At 37.0% G+C, this 20939-nt stretch overlaps 1 protein-coding gene across 2 annotated transcripts in view; it reads left to right on the forward strand.

Moving 5' to 3' along the window:
• The window catches only part of LOC111515532 (uncharacterized), a 177677-nt gene extending 157004 nt beyond the window's left edge, over positions 1 to 20673 (forward strand). For both annotated transcript variants that reach the window (XM_074175852.1, XM_074175851.1), the window contains exons 4-7: positions 5859 to 6020; positions 9239 to 9380; positions 11299 to 11509; positions 15870 to 20673. In XM_074175852.1, coding sequence (XP_074031953.1) covers positions 5859 to 6020; positions 9239 to 9380; positions 11299 to 11509; positions 15870 to 16170 — 816 coding nt within the window. In that variant the 3' untranslated portion in view covers positions 16171 to 20673. The remainder of the gene's footprint in view (positions 1 to 5858; positions 6021 to 9238; positions 9381 to 11298; positions 11510 to 15869) is intronic.
• Positions 20674 to 20939: the final 266 nt, after the last annotated feature.

A 20939-nucleotide genomic window follows, 5' to 3' on the forward strand; every position in this document is an offset into this window, starting at 1 on the left:
TGTCATTAACTCATTTTTATATTTTATTTAAAATAGTAATTGATAGTTATATTTGAACAATTTTGTAAAGTAATTCCTGGTAGGTCGTTTTGTTTCAACATGTTTTCGGTAATTGAAATATTAGCTGCTGTCGAAGTTGAAGTTGATGGGGAAAAGATATGCCCCTGCATTAACTAAAATAGTCGCAGATGACCTTCGGAAACAGTGGCCAGTATATAATTCAGGGTTCGGTAATTGCAAAAATTGCGCTATTTTTTTCGCTATGGTGCTGAATTTATTTATCCCCACAGGCTGTTTCGTACATTTTTATAATCTAAGCGAATCTTCACATATTATTTGTAAATTTCGTAGAAGTCTCCTGTGACTGTGAAATTTCTAGGAACCTTGGTTTTAGTATCGGATAATTTTATTAAAAGCGCCGAATTAAGATCTTCCATGATATCAATTTTTAATTTTCGAAGTTCACCACAACGGCATCCTCCTGTAAGGCAAATAGCTAATGCAGCCTGAAAGCAAAACCAAACATTAATTTTTCTATGACAATTTAAAAATTTTCAATTCATACCTTTATCAGCAAACACTTTTCATCACGTGCTACTTTTGAAAATTGTTGAATTTCTTCAGAAGTTAATGTTTTCGACTATTTTGGAGCATATTTTTCAGATTTGCGTTTTGAAAATGCACGTAGTTTCACGTATTTCAATATATCAGCACAGTTTTTGATAATTAAGGTACTCCTCAGCATCGAGTACTGAGACCATACTGTTGATGATTTCATTCTTCTTCACAACTCTTCAAAATAAACTAACAAAGTATTTTTGGAACAAGAATTTATTTGGGCTTCCATTTTCAAGTCCATAAAGTTTTTGTAAGCGACTTCATATTTTTCTCAAATTATTGCAAACATATATTTAATAAATCTGAACTGTTTATACTATAACAATCAACAATAAAACTATTTTCGTTGGGTAAGTTGACGGCAATAATTATGCAGTGCTTTGGCTTTGTTGTTATGGAAACGCCGCCAATGGGCTACTTGTATATTGCACGCGAATCGTCGGCGTAGCGTTGTCAACATGGAGAACGTGTCATATCAATCTGACATGTAACAATTCATTACTGACCTGGGTTGTCGTGATAACAGTGAGAAATTATTACTCACTGTGATGGCGGATATTTCTCACTGCGTGGGAAATCTTTCGTTTTGAACGTATGAAACCGATGAGAGAAGTGGCACTTTGTATAGAATCCGTAGAAAAATAATTTCTGTGATCGTCGACTTTAGATTTTAATAGTCGTGTATCTCTACCGTATGTAGGTTTTGAAACAACTTTTAGGATTTCAAAATAGAAGTCTATACGAGTTTATGGCTGGTTATCTCAAGTTCCTAGATACTTGCCTAAAATGACTGGACCAAGTATGCTTCATTCAGCCTACGATAAACTGCGTCAATTTGCTCGGTCCATTGTATTTTTTATTCAAATTTCCAAAAACAAGTTTGTTGACCGTGTTTCAAACTATGGCCATTAAAATTTATTTCCTCTATTGTTTGAGTGTATTTTTTAGTGAAATAAATTATCTTTGATTAAAGAATGTAAATTTTCACGACCGGAGATAACTGTGTGAAGAGTATTTTCCGGGTTTTCTGGCCGTGGTCTGCAGGTTTTTATGCCTGACGTTTTGTCTACAGTATATCTCAGATGATGCGTTGGAAACAACAGGAACAAGAACCACAACACCAGCTTGGGTATTGCGACCGTTACTACATCGCCTTTGACAATGTCTACCACAGCAGTAGACGAAAGGTCAGGCATAAAACCTGCAGACCACGGCCAAAAAATCCGGAAAATAGCCTTCATACAGTATCTTTGATTAGTCGAGCACCACCGAGAAAATGATTGTTTAATGACATTTCTAGCTTTCGATGCTGTTTTCTCTGCGGTGCATCGCTCGATTACGATCGTTGTGTTATCTTCGTACATGAATAATCTTGCCTCCTTTATGTTGTTGGGAAGATCATTCACATACAGCAGAAACAAAAGTGGTCCAAGAATGATCCCCTGAGTTCCAAGTTCTCCTTCATTACTTTCAGACAATCACTTATCGATATTCACTATCATTTGTTGCTTCTTTGTCAACGATATTAACCAGTCGTTGACCTGACCCTTTACCACAAGAGAATGTAACTTAGTTTCTAGTATATTTCATCAATTCGGACTTCCATTGTCTAATATAATATAAATTGATTTGAAATCCCTGAAAAAATGATTAACCGAAAATAACAACTTCATTAAACAAAAACTGAAATTACAAGGAAATAACGAACAAGCAATAAAAACATAAAAATTGATATATTAATAGAAGCTGAAAAATAAAAAATAAAAATATTATTAAGAGAAGTGATAATGAAATTACTAGGATGCTGCGTACGAAACTGCTACTTCCAACTGAAGGACGAATTCTTTACGCAAGATGAGGGACTGCCAATGAGATCGCCACTTTCACCGGTTATAGTTAATATATATATGGAGTGGTTTGAAACTCTGGCCATTAAAGAAGCCCACAAAAAGCCCCGAGTCTGGTTGAGATACGTAGACGACACTTTCATAATATGGAACCATGGGAATGCAGAACTAGACACTTTCCTGAAGCACATCAACAACGTAAGTCCTTCCATCACTTTCACAATGGAGAAGGAAGTCCACAATGAATTGTTTTTCTTAGACGTATTGGTGAAGAGGACCGACACTAAATGGGAAACATCTGTATATTGAAAACCCACTAACACAGGACAGTATCTGAACCAGAAATACAACCACCATCAATCGACTAAGGGAGGAATCATCAAGACTCTACTAGACCGTGCTTTCGGGCTCTGCAATACAAAGAAAGGTCTCGAAAAGGAACTAGGCATCATAAAAAAATGACCTTCAACGGAATGGTTACTCCAGAGTGATGGTAGAACAGGCTTTAGCTAGAAGACATCAAGAGCTCCACAAGGAAGAGAAGCTACCACAACCAGTACTTGTACTTTCCTACATCAGATGATTATCGGAAAGGATACGAAGGATTGGGTCCAAGTATAACATCAGGACCTGCTTCAAATCTGGGAACACTATCCGTAGCAGTCTCACAAAAATCAGGCCACCAAACGCGGACTGCGATTCCAAGAATTGCATTTACCGGATACCCTGCGAGTGCGGAGAATCATACATCGGTGAAACTAAGAGGCCATTGAACGTTCGCATTGCTGAGCACAAGAAACACACACAGCGAGGAGAAACCAGCAAATCCGGAATAGCAGAGCATGTTTGGACTTATCAACATAACATCAAGTGGGCTCAAGCTGAAATCATCCACAAAGAGGAACACTGGTTTATGGGATAATTCAAAGAAGCCGCTTATATGTTCTCCAACAACGCATTAAGTCAAGCTAGCGTAGAGATACGTAACATATGGAAACCTCTAATCAAGCGAAACACGACCAACTCCCGCCAAACGGTCATCTCCCGCTAAAACCAATGAAACGGGGAGAGAGAAGAGGGGATAAGTGAAAGCACTCGAATAACCTATGAATAGTCAGATCTCGGAGGAATAAGTTCAGTTATCACCCGAAGACTATTGTGTATACTAACAATCGAAACGTCGTGACGTAATTTTTTTGTTGCTTGTATGTTATTTCCTTGTACTTTCAGTGTTCGTTCAATAAAGTTGTTATTTTCGGTTAATCTTCACGGATTTCAAATCAATTTATATTATATTAGACAATGGAAGTCCGAACTGATGAAATACACCACGAAACATTGTCAACCACCTTCAAACATTAGTTTCTAGTATTTCGAAACTATCGGTGTGGAAAGCTCGGGATGAGTCAAAAAATATTCCAAATACTACTTTATTTCCTTCTAGTTGGTCATAGGTCAAGGTCAGATGTAGCAGTTTTCGTACTAAACCTTTCGCTAAAGCCTTATTGGCATTTAGTGAGTAGTTCGAATTTATTTAGCAAGTTATTTATTTGGATTCAACACAGTAAGAACAGAGTCAGTGACAAGTCTTCGGGGTCAAGTAGATTACGACCGCGTCGTTGAGTCATGTAACTTCAGTTTCATTTTATTCATGGAAATGGCTTCAAAGCGAAAGCCGAAATGATGAAAACTTCAGAAGCGGTTCAACTCGGACCTAATTACACCATTGGTGACCGCGGATAGGTTTCTGCAATTGTGATATTATTTGATTGTAAAGGAGAAAGGTTAATACACTCAAGCTGCTGGAAAATAATTTCATGAAAAGCAAAAGATAAATAGATAAGTACCTACTATTTCAATAATTCCCTAATTGATTTCAATTTAAGAGCCACCGGTGGCTCCACTTATGTCTCGCTTGCGTTCTTGCAGTTATTTTTATTAAGTACTTTTCTTGGTTATTCACATTTTATCTTTCCTCCGTTAACAGATGAATAATATCTTCATCTATCTCACCCCAGCCAGGTAGGGGTAAAACGCGAAGGGCGGTATGGATGTCTAAGGACTTTCATGCCACCATCAAACATCAGTTGTGACCCATTTGTCTCTCTGACAAACTTCAGTTAAAAGGGGAAGGAGGCCAGGCTTCAACCTGAATAAAATCAAGATGGTTAACGTCACATTTTATCTTCAATCGAGGACCGCCTGCCCGTACTGACGATGCCCAATTGGCTGAAACAGCTGTCTGTGGCAACCATAGACACGTGATTCGGGCTTTTGGCCCATCATCAGTATGGTGCAGCCAAGTGTAAAGATGGGCAACACTTGGTTACCGAAAGAAAGAAATACACCAGCAGAAGCCAGCCGCACATTTGTGATTTCAGTTGATCGATCTTGACAAAAAAACTATCAAAATCACCACGGAGGCAACTATAGCTACTTGCGTGACATCCAGGTCCAGGAAATAATACAAATATGAAGGTTATTGAGTGCCTTGATATAGATACAGAAGTTATTAATCGGTAGCTATAGCTGCCTCCGTTGTGATTTTGATAGATTTCTTGTGAACACAAAATCTATTAACTGAAACCACAAATGTGCGGCTGGCTCCTGCTGGTGGCTCCGTGCATTTGTATTTCTTTCCCGAAACACGCGTCTATGGTTTGCCATTATCTTGAGTGCTATGTTTGATTGATAACTTCTGTATCTATATCAACACACTCAATAACCTTCATATTCGTTTGATTTGATTCGTATGATAAAAATGATTCCGGAAACAATAAAAAACCACGTCTATTAATTATTTGAAAGTGGTGAAAGTGTTCCTTACTGAATAAATAGCTGAATTTCCATATAGTGTCAGGGTTAGTGATGTTTTATTTAACAACTGGTTTAATACTTGGATATTTTTCATGAACTGCAACGGATGAGTCGAAGATCCATGGTCTATATTATTAGTGGCTTTAAGATTGGTTAAATTTGATATGTTTTCTAGTCCGGTAGAACTCGTCTTGCCCTCGAACCGGAATAAAATAAGCGTTGGTTCATTGATATGGTTAATAAGTTTGTATGAATTCAATATTCAAATTAAGCTTTCGTTTCTGGACAATTTGTGTGTGAGAAATTGATATTAAGTCATCACAAAGTATTACATGATTGTGCTTTTTTATTAATATTGAAAGGGTTTAATTCAACTTATTGGGAAATCTCTTCACCTCCATAACTTACTGAAGAACCAATGGACAATAACTTGTCGTATTCATAAATTTTGCTTACACATTGAATAATCAATCAATGGTTAACATGGAAATTTCATACTCAGCTCTTGTTTTTTCCCTCAGTTTTTGAAGTATTCAATGAACTTGTGTTTCCATTTCAATATTTTTTCTTCCACAGTGCGTGATTTGCATCAATGCCAAAGCCAATATGTTGACGATACCATGTGGACATCAAGTAGTTTGCCGAAAATGCTTCGTCAAAACCATCAAAAATGCAGTCGCGCAGAGACTCTTACCCTTGAGATGTGTCATTTGCAGATCAAAAGTAATTCGATTGAAGGTAAGTTCCTTGCAGGAAAAGACGAAATCAGCACTCTATGATTCCTTCTTGAAGAAAGTTGTGGATACTCAAGATATGCTTCATTATCTGTTCCCTATTCAAGAACTCTTTCATTTGCAGATCTGCGTTTATGTCGAGTAAACTTCCGCAGAACGTTTCTCCAAATGGATTTAAATTTCAGCGATTCATATTCAATGTGAAACACTACTTTCTCACGGACATCGCTTTTAGAGCGCCTCAAAGATTTTCCTATAGTGCTTGTGTTCTGTCCTTTAAAAAAACACTGTTCTCATTGATAAAGCTAGTACAATGTTAGTTAGTTATGGGAATAGTTGAGACGAAATCTAGGTCTAAAATATCATTGAAAAATACCAATTATCGGAATGATATAAATACAGTCTATTGTAAATAAAGTTAGAACATTTCTAAAACTATACCTACAGGATGCTTTTTTATCTGATCCCTCCATTGCTATGTTGAAAACGGTAAGACCTACAAGGTCGGTTTAATTGGACAAAAATTTCCTATTTTGGGGAACTAGAATAATCTCTGTTCAGATCGAAAATATAAGTAATTGTTTTTGGAATATTCGCCATAAACTAGAATTGTCGAATTTTGTTTTTTGGCCTACGAAGTGATCAACCTACCAGGACGAGGATTTGAGGACCCTAATGGAGACAGACCCATCACATATGGTGCGTGGGATGATGAAATCTACAATTTCTCCATTGTTCATTCAGCCGTGTACCCATGGATCTTAGTGGTACCGACATAAACTTTTCCGCAGATGCATGGTATAGGATATAACCCCGCAGACTTTGATGTATTTTCCTGAAAAAAAAAATGAAAACATTGTTTTCATTTTATGCGTTAAGTTACGTTAGGATGCAGTTCCAAACTACGATGGCCTTCAAACCCGAATGGTGATAGTGACACTGAAAATCTCGGCCGCGAAGGCCATAACCTATTTATCAGATAAAATTTAGTTTATTACTCTCAAATTATTTTCAAACCTCATAGATTATTTTCAAACATCCATTGTCTAATATGATATAAAATGATTTGAAATCCCAAGTTAATTCACTTGGCTTGAAATCTTTCAATTTTCATTTTAAATCGTTCAATTTTCAATTTTTTGCTTGTATTTCATTCAATTGTGATTTTATTTCAAGGATTTTTTTGTTAAACATAATTTTTATTTTCGGCTACTCACTTTAATTTTCAATTTTATTAGTTTTTCCAGAGATTCAAAATCATTTTATATCATATTAGACATTGGAAGTTCATACTTATGGAATTCATGGTAAATATTGTTTATTATACAGGGTGTTGTGAATTCGATCCTCACTGTTAGGATCTCGGAAACTATGAGAAATACGAAGGTAGTTAAATTGGGGTAAAGTTGTGCATTTACCTGACTAACAATATGCCGTTGAGAAAGTTCTGAAATCACGAGTATATCCGGAGATATCCGGAAAAAACAGAAATTTTGGAAAATGATTTTTATTTTTTCTGGGTTTATTTTTCAAAGGATTTGAAAATGAATTGCACTTTCACATTGCCACTTTTTTCCTGCTACATAATGGTGTTTTCAGATTTGTTATCCGACGTTTCGTCTTCCCTCCACCATCATCAACTTTATTTTTCCTTATGGGTGCTACATTGGATTCTTTCTGTTTTGAATAGAACCAGATTTTAATTTTACAAGATTGTATCATAAGTTATTATTCTTTTTCGAAAAATTGAAGATATTGAAAAAAAACTATTTCTTATCTTACTCGTAATAGGCTTTGCCTTTGATGTTTCGAAGACCATTTGAATAATCTACCTTTGGTTAACTATAGCAACATCTGGTTTCAACATGATGGTGCTCCACCTCACACTACCAGACGAGTATCTAATTACCTGACTGAAAAGTTTGGTGATAAATGGATAGAAAGGTGAGGTGAGGTGAGGTGGCCAGCAAGGTCTCCAGACTTAAGTGTTATGGATACATCCTTATGGGGTACACTGAAAAATAGAGTTTATGGTCAGAGGGAATATCAAAATATTGAGGACCTTCAACAAACCATTGTTAGAGAGTTCGGAAGATTGAGAAGAAGGGAAATTAATCGTGTAGTGAATAATATTCGAAGAAGGACACAGTTGTGTTATCATGAACAAGGCCAGCCAGCATTTTGAGCATTTGCTGTGATTTACTTTTGTCTTCACATTTTAGTTAATTATTGTTATTTGTTCAAAGTTCTGTTTTCAATGAAAAGGACAATGTCTAATTCACCTCATACACACGTCATTTATCAAATTTTGATTGTTGATTCTGCGTCCGTATTTTTTCATTGGCTTTTCAAACCAACCAAACTTGGTGAGATTTTGATCCAATAACTTGAACATAGTTTAATGTGGTTGTCGTCTTTCGGGATACAAGTTTAAATATATTTCCGATATCGTAACACTGTTTCTATCGTATTTGAATTAAATTTGTATCATACCTCTTTTTTCTTCATTCGTGAAAGCCATTTTTCGCCAAAAATTCAATAACTGACAATGCTATTGAGTGTAACAAATTGAAAGTCAAATTTAGAAACATCAAAGTCAAAGCCCATTATAATAAGATTTTTTTTTTCAATATCTTTAATTTTTCGAAAAAGAATGATAACTTATGATACATCATTGAAAAGGTAAAATCTGATTTTATTCAAAACAGAAAGAATCCAATGTAGCGCCCATAAGAAAAAATGAAATTGATGATGGTGGTTAGAAAACGAAACGTCGGATAGCAAATCTGAAAACACCATTATGTAGCAGGGAAAAAGGAGCAATGTGGAAGTGCAATTCATTTTCGAATCCTTCGAAAAATAAAGACAGAAAAAGATAAAAACCATTTTCCGAAATTTCTGTTTTTTACGGATTTCTCCGGATATACTGGTAATTTCAGAACTCTTTCAACGGCATATTGTTAGTCAGGTAAATGCGCAACTTTGCCCCAATTTAATATCTTCGTATCTCTCACAGTTTCCGAGATCCCAATGGTGAGGATCGAATTTGAAACACCCTGTATGGTGTATTTTTGACTTTTATATTTTTTAAGAGTTCTTGATTTTATATATGAAATGAGGATATTGAAAATGAAGTAAATCAATGCAGTAACATATTTTTACATGAAATGTTGAAAGGTAAACTCTCAATCAATGTTACAATAATTTCCTTCCGCTTTATAGTCAGGTGATATACCGAATTCGGCAAGTGGATACTCCATGGACTCTGCAACATCTTCAGTTCCCCAGTCGGACAGTCTCTACAGTGTTAGTAGCGGAGAATCTTCGATTTCTTCCACATCATGTTCTTCCGATATTGTTAAAGGTATGTCAACATCATCAACAACAAATTGTTAATATCTGCTGTGATTAAAATGACTGAAATTATGTGCCTTGAAACATCAAAAACATGATAATGACGTTTGAAGGTGGTTGACAATGTTTCGTGGTGCAATTCATTACTCTAATTGTCCAATATGATATAAAATGATTTGAAATCCCTGAAAGAATCTGTAAAAAATTAGAAAGATTAGTTAAAAAATTAAAATTATATCAAGCAAAAAAACTGAAATTACAATGAGATAAAATACAAGCAACAACCAAAAAAAATTGAACTATTAACACGAAATGAAAATTAAAAAATTATTAACAAGAAATGAAAATTGAAAATTAAAAGATTCCAAACCAAGTTACTTCAGGACTTATTCCTCCGAGATCTGAATATTTATAGGTCATTCGAGTGCTTTCTCCAATCCCCTCTTTCCACGATTCATCGATTTTGGCGGAATCTGACCGTTTGGCGGGAGTTGGTCGTGTTCCGCTTGAAGAGGTTTCTATGTTGCGTATCTCTACGCTAGCTTGACTGAATGCGTTGTTGGACAACATATACGCGGCTTTTTTGAATTTTCTCCTAAACCAGTATTCCTCCTTGTGGATGATTTCAGCTTGATCCCACTTGACGATATGTTCATGAGTCCAAACTGCTCTGCTATTCCTGATTTGCTGGTTTCTCCTCGCGGTGTGTGTTTCTTGTGCTCGACAATGCGAACTTTCAATGGTCTCTCAGTTTCACCAATGTATGATTCTCCGCACTCGCGGGGTATCCGGTAAATGCAATTCTTGGAATTGCAGTCCGCGTTTGGTGGCCTGCTTTTCGTGAGGCTGCTACGGATAGTGTTCCCAGATCTGAAACGGGTTCTGATATTATATTGGACTCAATTCTTCTTATCGTTTCCGACAATCCTCTGATGTAGGGAAGTATAAGTACTTCCTTGTGGAGCTCTTGTTGTCTTCTGATGGCTAAAGCTTGTCCCACCATCACTTTGGAGTAACCATTCAGTTGAAGGTAATTTTTGATGATGCCTAGTTCCTTTTTGAAAAGTTTTTTTGTACTTATTACAGAAGCCGAAAGCACGGTCTAGTAGAGTCTTGATAATTCCTCTCTCAGTCGATTGATGGTGGTTGGATTCCTGGTTCAGATACTGACTGTGTGAGTGAGTTTTCGATCTACAGATGTTTCCCATTTAGTGTCGGTTCTCTTCACCAATTCGCCTAAGAATGGTAATTCATTGTGGACTCCCTTCTCTATTGTGAAATTGATGGAAGAACTTACGTAGTCGATGTGCTTCAGAAAAGTGTCTAGTTCTGCATTCCCATGGTTCCATATTCTGAAGTTGTCGTCCCACGTATCTCAACCAGACTCGAGGCTTCTTGTGGGCTTCTTTAATGGCCAGAGTTTCAAACCACTCCATACATATATTGGCTATAACCGGTGAAAGTGGCGATCCCATTGGCAGTCCCTCATCTTGCGTAAAGAATTTGTCCTTCAGTTGGAAGTAACAGTTTCGTACACAACATCCTAGTAATTCCATGATTACTTGTATCGGTAAGTTTGCTCTATCTTTTCATCTCGTGTTAATAGTTCAAGTTTTTTGTTTTTTTTTGGTTGTTTTTTGTATTTTATCTCATTGTAATTTCAGTTTTTTTTATTAATATAATTGTTATTTTTCAGTTAATCTTTTAATTTTTTTAATTTTTCACAGATTCTTTCAGGGCTTTCAAATCTTTTTATATCATATTAGACAATGGAAGTCCGGACTAATGAATTGAATTATAATGATGTTTCAATTGATATAGCTTTCTCTTGATGTTTCTACTCAAAATGTCAAAAAATATTCCAGATAAATAAATATTCAAATGAACCAAAATATTTTTCATTAAATGAATTGTAACAATGCTTCCAGGTCCACCTTGTTGTGGTGGCCACTGTTCAGGAGCATATCCCCGACAACCAGCTACAGGGGCTATAAAAAGATCTCAACAGCATGCCATGAAAATGAAAATTCAGGATTACTGTCGCCCGGACAAAAGTCACGTCAACAGATTACCTCCCATAAAAGAGTTACCTGGACAAAGTCCTCTTCATACCGCTCCACCAGCTTCAACACGCATAAGGTTTGTAAAAAATGAACAAAATAACACAAATGAACTTTTCTGTTGATGATTGTCAAAGAAATAAGTCGAACTGAATGTTTTCTGTAAATAGTGGCCAGAATAAAAATTTTGAAGTTTGTTCATCTCAATTTCCATTCCAAAATTAGTGACATTGTAGTTTGTCAAGAACATACACTGGAAATGTATCTACAGAATGGAATTTATTGCTTTTTATCATAAGTGTTCACAAATGCATGTTTTGACCAAGCGTCTTCAATTCATTCAGGTTGGAGCCCAGCTCCCTTGAGAAGTAAACGTTGAAAGTCTGCCGACCTAATGCACACATCTTTAATTAGGAATCATCATATTGAAGACCATAGTTAGCCTGTACTATGTTGAAAGAATGTTGGATAATAATGTTCATAGTGTGTGCCAAAGAAGGCTCAGGATGTGGAGTGTACTCCAGATCACTAAGCCTAAGGATTAAGTGGGGAATGGGAAGAAATACCAGCGTGGTCCAAACAGAACTGGCTGGTATCTCAATCGCCACAAAAGAAATAACCAAGAAAAGAATTTCTGGCAAAAACATAACAATCTGCACTGATAGCAGACAAGCACTATTAGCCTTGAACACACAGCGTGTTACTTCAGGGCTAGCACTAGAGTGCCACCAAGATTTAGCCGAAGCCTCGGTAGATAATAACATTTTCCTGAGGTGGGTTAAAGGACACGACAGGAGTAAAGGTAATCGCATTGCCGACTCTTTAGCCAATGAAGCGGCTGGATTAAGAATTTTAGGACCCAGTGGCACGCACGGCCTGATGACTTCGACAATTGCGGAACTAGTCAAATGTTACACCCATGCTCAATCTTTAAAGAGATGGGATGAAATCAAAGGATGTAATCTTGCCAGGATCACCTTGGGCGACCCTGGGAAGCTGGCGCCGAAGAAATATCTGGCGATGACCAGGAAAAATCTACGCCTTACAGTAGAATTTCTGACTGGCCACTGTCAGCTAAGGAAACACCTACCTAATATGGGGCTAGTGGAAACACCTCTATGCAGGATGTGTGAACAGGAAGATGAGACTGTCAGGCATATCCTGTGCGAGTGCCCGGAGTTATCGTCAATAAGAGAGTGTATGTTCGGCGAGTCTTGGCCTACACCTGCCGATATAAAGGAGATGTCTCCCAGCGACCTGTCCACCTTCCTGGAAAGGACAGGATGGACGATGACCTAGGAGGACAATTCCTCGGGATGATGTACAATGGGTCACATGTGGCCTAAGTGCGTGGGCTTACACTCACCCTCCCTACTCTACAGATACAGATACGGTGTGTGCCAAAAGTAGCAGATGTCTGTAAACACTAGAAAAACTGTCATAGTCTACTTCGATACAGAAAAACCTTGTTTAACTTGAAACAAGCTTAGGTTATTACTCAAATTTTATGTATATCAATATGATAATGTGAGAAAAGGTTATTTATTCATAAAATATTTCATTGACTTTTTTGTGTGTGTACATACGGAACGTTCCAACGAAAACTTGACGCCCCTGTGAGTCAGAAACAAACATGTAATCGAAAATATCAAAAAACACGTCTATTTATATTTCTATGGGGACTAGTTTCTGATATGGAAACTTCACCGCTCTGCGGTCAACTACCCCCCCTATTTTTTTCAATGGCATGGAGGTCGAGTGATACATCATTTGAAAGGTCTTTTGTCCCTCTATTTCCTCTGTAATTTTTATCGAAAGTAGTTCATTTGTTATTGAGAAATTAAATGTTGAACGTTTTATTTAAGAAAAAACAGAAAATTCGCTGCCTTTCATTTCGATGAGGAAATCAACAACAAATAATATCAGTGGAAACGAAATCAATGGATAAATTTTTCAAAATGACCACCTAGTTCCATACAATGATACAGTGTACTCTCGAAAGCGTTCCGTACATTATTCAAGAAGTCCGGAGTCAGCAAACGGCATTCCCGAATAATTCTCTGTCGCAGGTCTTCTAGATTTGTAGGCTTAGTAGAGTACACTTTCGACGTCAGGTGTCTCCACAGAAAGAAGTCCATCGGTGTGAGATTAGGTGATCTAGCTGGCCCCTTCAGCCGATCCAACGCATTGGAAAACGTTCGTCTAAAAACTGTCTCACCCGAACATCAAAATGTGGGGGTGCACCATCCTGCTGGAATGTTATTCCATTGACTACCAAATGTCATCATTTTCTAAAATTTGTGTAGTCATAGGATACACACAGTATTGTAATAGATTTAAGTATGTATCTCCATTGAGATTATAGTACGGGAGCTAGCAACGTTTGGTTTTTCGATATGCTGGCTTTCTTGCTCTTTCGGTTAGAGTCCGGGCTACCTGGCTGGCGGTAGTGGTTGCGTTTATTAATGCGCATCTTACCCGCACAGGTAAAACTTCAAAAGAATTTTTCAAAGCGTAATTTTTAATTTTTTGCCTTCATATAGATCCACCAGACATCAGTTTTTTATTGCCAGGCATTTTTATTGTTGTTAATTATGTGTCTTACACGATTTTTTATTCAATTAAAATAAAAAATTCAAAGTATTTTTTAATGTCTGTAATTTTTATATTATTTTCTTTAAACATTAAATAATCTACAATGAATTTGCCAGACATTAATTCGATTGTTAAGTATTCGAAAGAGCAAGAAAGACAGCATATCAAAAAACCAACTGTTCTGAAATTCTTTTTCGAAAACGTTGCTAGCTCCTATACTATTACCTTCAATGAAGAATGGTCCAACAGCATAATTACCAAGAATGCCAGCCCAGACATTCAATTTTTATGGAGTTCGTGAATGTGTTTCTATCACCAAATGAGGATTCACATCGCTCCAGTAACGACATTTATGTCTATCCACTTCACCATTCAACATGAAAGAACTTTCGTCTGAAAAACATGTATCGTATAATAGGTTTGAGTTAATGGCCAATGTCTCGCTGAACACCTCACAAAACTGAAGTCGACGATCAGGAGCATCTTCGTTCAATTCCTGAACTAGCCTCATTTTGAAAGGATGGAATTTGTAGGCTTTTGAAATCTGAAAAACACCAGTAGTTGATACATTAGACGCTCTAGCTACTTCTCTGAGAGATTGACAATTATACAGCCTTCTCTGCATTTATCCGGCTAAGTTTTCTGCTTTAGTGGCATAATCTTGAGATTCGAAAGTAGGGTGGACATCATTCAAACAGAGACTCTACTAATCAGAAAAACAATCTTGACAGAGTGATCTGAATAAAATCTACGGAGTTCGAGAGTAAATTTCGATGTTTTATCCGTTTTTCCACCTCTTTTCGGACTATATTTGTCTCACCGGTAGCTAAAAACTCCACAACGGATATCGTCTCTCTGATGATCGAGAAGAAGTACATCAGGCTCATCAGCTTGAATATGCCCGAGGGCAGGAAATGAAAGGTTCCAATAAATTTGGCACTTCCCTTCCATATAATCGATTCAATATCCCCCGGACTGTAGGGCAACACCAGCATCTCGCCAATAACGTCAGCTCATGCTGACGGCAAGTGCATTAGGGTCTCAAACGCTTGCGGCAGGCCCTACACATTGTGTCAGGAACTCTATCAGGCGAATCCAGTAGACTGAGATGTTGAAGACACCATCCTGGTCGGCCCTGGTGAACCCCTAAGTTCCCGACCTCAGCGTACTCGACCGGCAGAAAGCGAAGACCAGGCGCTTTAATAAGCCGAGGTGTTCAATGTTTTTGAAAAAGACTTCAAGAATCGGTCCATCTTGTGAGTTTAATGTGGGCCTTTTGCTGATAAGGGTTTCAACTCGGAGACAGAGCTGTGATCACCTTGTTCAGTGTCAAAAACTAAATCGAGTTCAACAGCTGCTCGGGCAGCTGTCGTACAGCTGAAATGTTTCAATTACTGCTCATGGTTCCGGACCAATAAGAGAAGGGGATCCGGACTCATGATTTTACAGGCTACATTCAGTACGATTTTGTCTTGTAGACACTCCAAAATCAAGATCCATGGCCCCCCTGTTGTCGATGCAAGTACAACCGTGGAACGGGCAATTTGGAATGCAAACTCTTCTAGAGGTGCATCGAAGAAAATAAAGTTTTATTATTATTATTAATAATTGGCTTCATTCAAAAGCTGGAGTTTGATTGTGGTATGTGCCACAATGAATCCTGGCTAGTTTCAGTCGAGGATTGATTTTTAGATTATTTTTTTTGGAGAATTGCGAAAAAATCAATTTATCTCATGTTGTAACAATAATTTAATTTTCAGAATGTAATGATAACGATGAACGACGATTCTCCTTTCTTGGCCACCCTGTATAATTCACCCATAATGAAATGTTTCTATTTTCAGGTGTGCCCAGAAAATAATCACCCAATTGGAATTTCCAATCTTGAGACAAAAAGGGCACAAGTACGAAAAACTAGCCCAGGAAGACGATGATGAGAATGTGGTCAAGACAGACAAAAGTCCGGATAAAGAAAAACACTGGTGGTCTGACAAAAAACGGGACAGAACAAAAAGCGAGGAGAAAATCGACAACAAGAAGAACGAAATAGTCGAAAAACAGATGGAACTGAAGGAAAAACTCGTAGCCAAAGCTGACATAATAAATGAAAATAACGAACGTAATATTATTGAGCATCAACTGTAAACGCATTTAGGTTAGGTATTTTAACCTAGATTTTAACGACTCTCAAATTATCTTATTGTGGTCAATTAGCGTTGGAAGTCAATATAGAGACGTCGGTCCGCTTGTTATTCAAACGATAACCTTTTAAACTTTTTAAATGATCACATGATCTCGAAATACAAATAACGATTTTAACGATTAAAAACCTGCATGCGAGAAGTAGAAGCTTTCTATCATGTATACCAACATCTCTACAATAATACATTCGTGAATCTCATGAAGTCGGTTATTATATTCATTAACAATATGTGTTCATTGCCTTTTTCAGTTTTTTCATCTCCAGTGGAATCCTGACGATCACTCTGAAATAAATATCAAAAGAAATGTCTGACATGTAAAAGGTCAGTTTTAATATTTTTATTGTTTTACTAAATAGTCAAGGTACAAATATGTGAAAAACTATTTTCATATCATCAAGGAATACTGAAGAAATTTTAAACCAAGTTGATTTCTGAAATGTTTTGAGCGTAAATAGTTCACAATTAGAAATTAATAGAAATAACTTGATTATCGAGCGAAAATCATATTAAGATCTCTATCTAACGTCATAAAATTGACATATGGTTGACATCACAATTTTCAAGCAGCTCGGCTCGAATGGTAATAGAGATCAAACAAGACTATCAAATATTAATGCGTTTAGTAAGTAAATGAAAAAATCTTGGCTCCTTAAAGCAAAAGTACTGGAATAATCAATTAATCGAACAGTAAAACCAAAGGGGCTGGTTCTCCTGAACTATGGTGACAAGATTGCATCACAAAGTAAATGCTAGATGAGAAGGAGAAAGATATAAGAACAGTATTAATATTAATTCAAACAGTGTAGATTAACCTGTATTGAAGTTAAAGACACTAAGGGAATCAATATTTCAAAAGAAATTCGAAATATACCTAAGATTCTACTAGAGTATATTCAGGTAAATGCTCAATCCCTTCTCTCATCAAATGTACAATATATTCCGATTGTAATTAGATCAATCTTTCCTCTCATTTTGTCATCAGATGTAATAAGTCCCCACCTTTAGCAAGTCTATAAATAATTCGTCACCAAGTACATATGAGTATTTTTGCTTTCAATGAAAATTTATTTTGTCCACTTGGTCTAGGAATGTCTAGAAAAAGCCACTATAGCCACTAATTTCCACATTGGAAAAAAGATTTAATGAAGAGGAAGTATTCAATTCTCTTTGGTTATTCAAAAAGAATTCTCAAATCCTTTGATTTCCAAGCATCATAAAAGATTGGAATACAAACCTTTCTCTCCCAAATATAACACGTCATAGTCGTGGTTGAACTCATGTCTCTCTGCCTTAAGAGGTTTTGCAAATGTAGAACTGGTTTTCACATTCAGCAAACCAATCCTATGCACTTTAATTCATTGTGAAAATGTTATATTCATTTCGCCAACATAAAGTTTTGGCTAAGAACCACAAGTTAACTTATATGCTTCTCATCTATCCGACACTGAAGTTTTGTCTTCATTGTTTGATAATTGATAATAAACATGATTTTACAATTCTTCACAAACCATCTTATACGGATATTGTCATACATAATTCCTCGACATATCCCTATCAGCCTAAATCAGCAGCAATAAATAGTATTATCCACAGACTTTCGAACATTCCACTATTAGAAAGTTATTCTTATGAGAGAAATTAGTTTTATCAAACAAGTTGCTGTCAACGACGGTTACAAGGTAGGTACTATTGACTCCATTCTTTTCAAAAGAACTAAGAAGAAAAGCTAGGTTTATTACACTATCTTAAGGTTTGGTGAATTGAACACTTCTGTGACATATCTGTCAATGGGTATCAAGGAAAGATATTCCGGTGGGAAATTGTCAAATCCTACCTAGTAGGTTCTGAGGTTCTATATCTGTAGAGTAGAGAGGGTGAACGTAAGCCCATAGCACTTGGGACACATGTGATCCATTGTACATCCTCCCGAGGAGTTGTCCTCCTAGGTCATCGTCCATCCTGTCCTTTCCAGGACAGTGGACAAGTCACTGGGAGACATCTCCTTCATATCGCCGAACACACACTCTCTTATTGACGATAACTCCAGGCACTCGCACAGGACATGCCTGACAGTCTCATCTTCCTGTTCACACATCCTGCATAGCACTAGCATCATATTATGGAGATGTTTCCTTAGTTGACAGTGGCCAGTCAGAAATCCTACTGTTAAGCGCAGATTTTTCCTGGTCATCGCCAGATATTTCTTCGGCGCCAGCTTCCCTGGGTCGCCCAAGGTGATCCTGGCAAGATTGCATCCTTTGATTTACCTAGTAGGTTGAATAACATATTTCGAATTTCATTGGGGATATTCATTTCTCAAAATTAAACATTGAAAAGGTTTCTACACTATTCAATTTGAAGATAATAACATTGTATAAACAACATATGTTCATTATAATGCATTTGTATTTTTCCTTGTAGAATGCGAAATCATTTCCCGTATAATGATGTAAAGGATGTTTTTATAGAGGTATAGAACTTTGAAATGAAATAAAACAATGATGAATTTTTTAATTGACATGAAATTTACTTCATTCGAAAGATACTCTTCTGGTATTATGGTGCGGTGTTAAATCGCACCATCTTGGAGGCCAATTCACGGGTTCGAAACCTGGAACTATGCGGTTACCAAACGTTTACTTCAATAAACCAATTGTGGCGTAAGCTGTATGACATGTTGCGCTGTCTTGTTGAAACCACAACTCCTACACATAATGGTTATTCAATTGATGAGCGAAAAAGTCAGTGATCGTGGCTCTATAGCGGTCACCATAGACTGTAACGTTCTGACCGGCATCGTTTTTGAAGAAGTACGGACCTATAATTCCACCAATAAGATGGGTCTCAAAACTGATCCTTGTGGAACACCACACAAAATTGCCTTTTTTTTTTTATATGAAAGTCATGTTGTTCTTACCATTTGACTCCTTTCTGAAAGGTAATATTCGAACCATTTGAGCGTCATTTCTCTGCAGCCGTATTGGTGAATTTTTCTTAGTAAGATCTTATGATAAACGCAACGCCTTAGAAAGATCACAAAAGACCGCAGCTGCTTCACTACCAGAATCAAACTTGGAGTAAATATCATAAAGAAACGAAAAGATGGCATCGTGCGTGTTTTTATTGCTTTGAAAACCAAACTGGCTCACTTAACTTCAGCTTCACTTAAAATATTGTGGTGTTTTAGGTTATTAAAAAATATATCTACATCAGCAGAAGGTGAACGGTAAATACATAAAATGTACAGATTATTTTTTTTTAGTGTAGCAAACGGAAAACTCAAACGATTTGTCTTCAGACAAGTCTTGGAACTTATCAACTTGAACGAAAGTCAATTCACCAAGAGCCGAATTCCTAATCAATATTACAGTTCCTCCATGATTAGAACAGTTTCTGGAGTATCTAGATATTACAGTGTAGTCAGGAATGCTTATTGGTTCGAGCTTATTACACCAATGTTCCGTAAGCAAGACAAGATAGATAGATACTTATAGATAGATACTTCATTATTCATTTTATGTACACTAAATACATTTATAACAAGTCACAGTTGAAAAATGGTGAAATGGTAGTTCAAAAGTAGTGAAAATGTTTTCATAAATATGTGTGAATTAATCAATAACATAAATAGAATAGATTAATACATTAATATGTTATTCCAGACATGATGGACATCCCAAACACAAACTTGAGCATGAGTCAACAACCATATAATAAATTTTTTGAATAATTGAAAAATTATTGAAAATTTAAAATTCCCTGAGCATAGTAACATCGTTCTTCACACATTTCACATATTCCTCAAGAGAGTAGAAGGGGTTTTTGAGCAAAAATAATTTTATCGTTTCATTGAAAGCGAAAGTTCCCAATTTTCTGACTTCCACTGGAAGAATGTTATAGACGTTCAATTTCAGTTAATTATTTTGGGATTTACTGAGCCTACGCCTTGGTCCTCTTATTATATCTGTACTTCTGGTGTTGTGCTGATGAATGTCTGTTTGTGTTCTGTATCTGTAGAGTAGGGAGGGTGAGTGTAGACCCACACTTAGGCCACATGTGACCCATTTTACATCTTCCCGAGGAGTTGTCCTTCTAGGTCAACGTTCATCCTGTCCTTTCCAGGAAGGTGGACAGGTCACTAGGAGGCATTTCCTTTATATTGGCAGGTGAAGGCCAAGACTCGCCGAATATACACTCCCTTTGGCAACCTTGAGGTGTCTCACGGTGGCCTCCGCGAAGGTTTTGGAAAGTGCAGCGATATAACTGTCGTTGCGCGGCTTCTTCAACTTTCATGAAGTTCCCTTCGTGGAGGTGCACAAGTGAGGGAGCTTTCCTGCAGGGGCAGATGATTCCTTGCCTTTATTCAAGGCGGAGCTCTTGGCACCCGCCGTCAGTAGTGCCCTTGCTGTTGGAGGTGGAGTGGGGGAGGAGGGTGCACTTAAAGTTGCTGCCACACTCGCCTCATTGGCTGTTGATTATAGACCCATTTCTATCAACTGTATCTTTTCGAAATTGATTGAAATCATCTTAAAACAAAGGCTATACAAGTATTTCGAAGACAACAAGTTTCTTAGTAATGAACAATTTGGCTTTCGTAAAAATCACTCAACGACAAGTGGAACAATGAGGGTGGTAGAGCAAATAGTTGCGGGTCTTGAAAGAGGTAATCATGTGGATATTTCTCTCAGCGATTTGTCTAAAGCTGTGTCT

The sequence above is a fragment of the Leptinotarsa decemlineata genome, unplaced genomic scaffold (genome assembly GCF_025532065.1).
Source record: "Leptinotarsa decemlineata unplaced genomic scaffold, Ldec_3_MD MMD2_tig00001393_RagTag_RagTag, whole genome shotgun sequence".
Taxonomy (NCBI): Eukaryota; Metazoa; Arthropoda; class Insecta; order Coleoptera; family Chrysomelidae; genus Leptinotarsa; species Leptinotarsa decemlineata.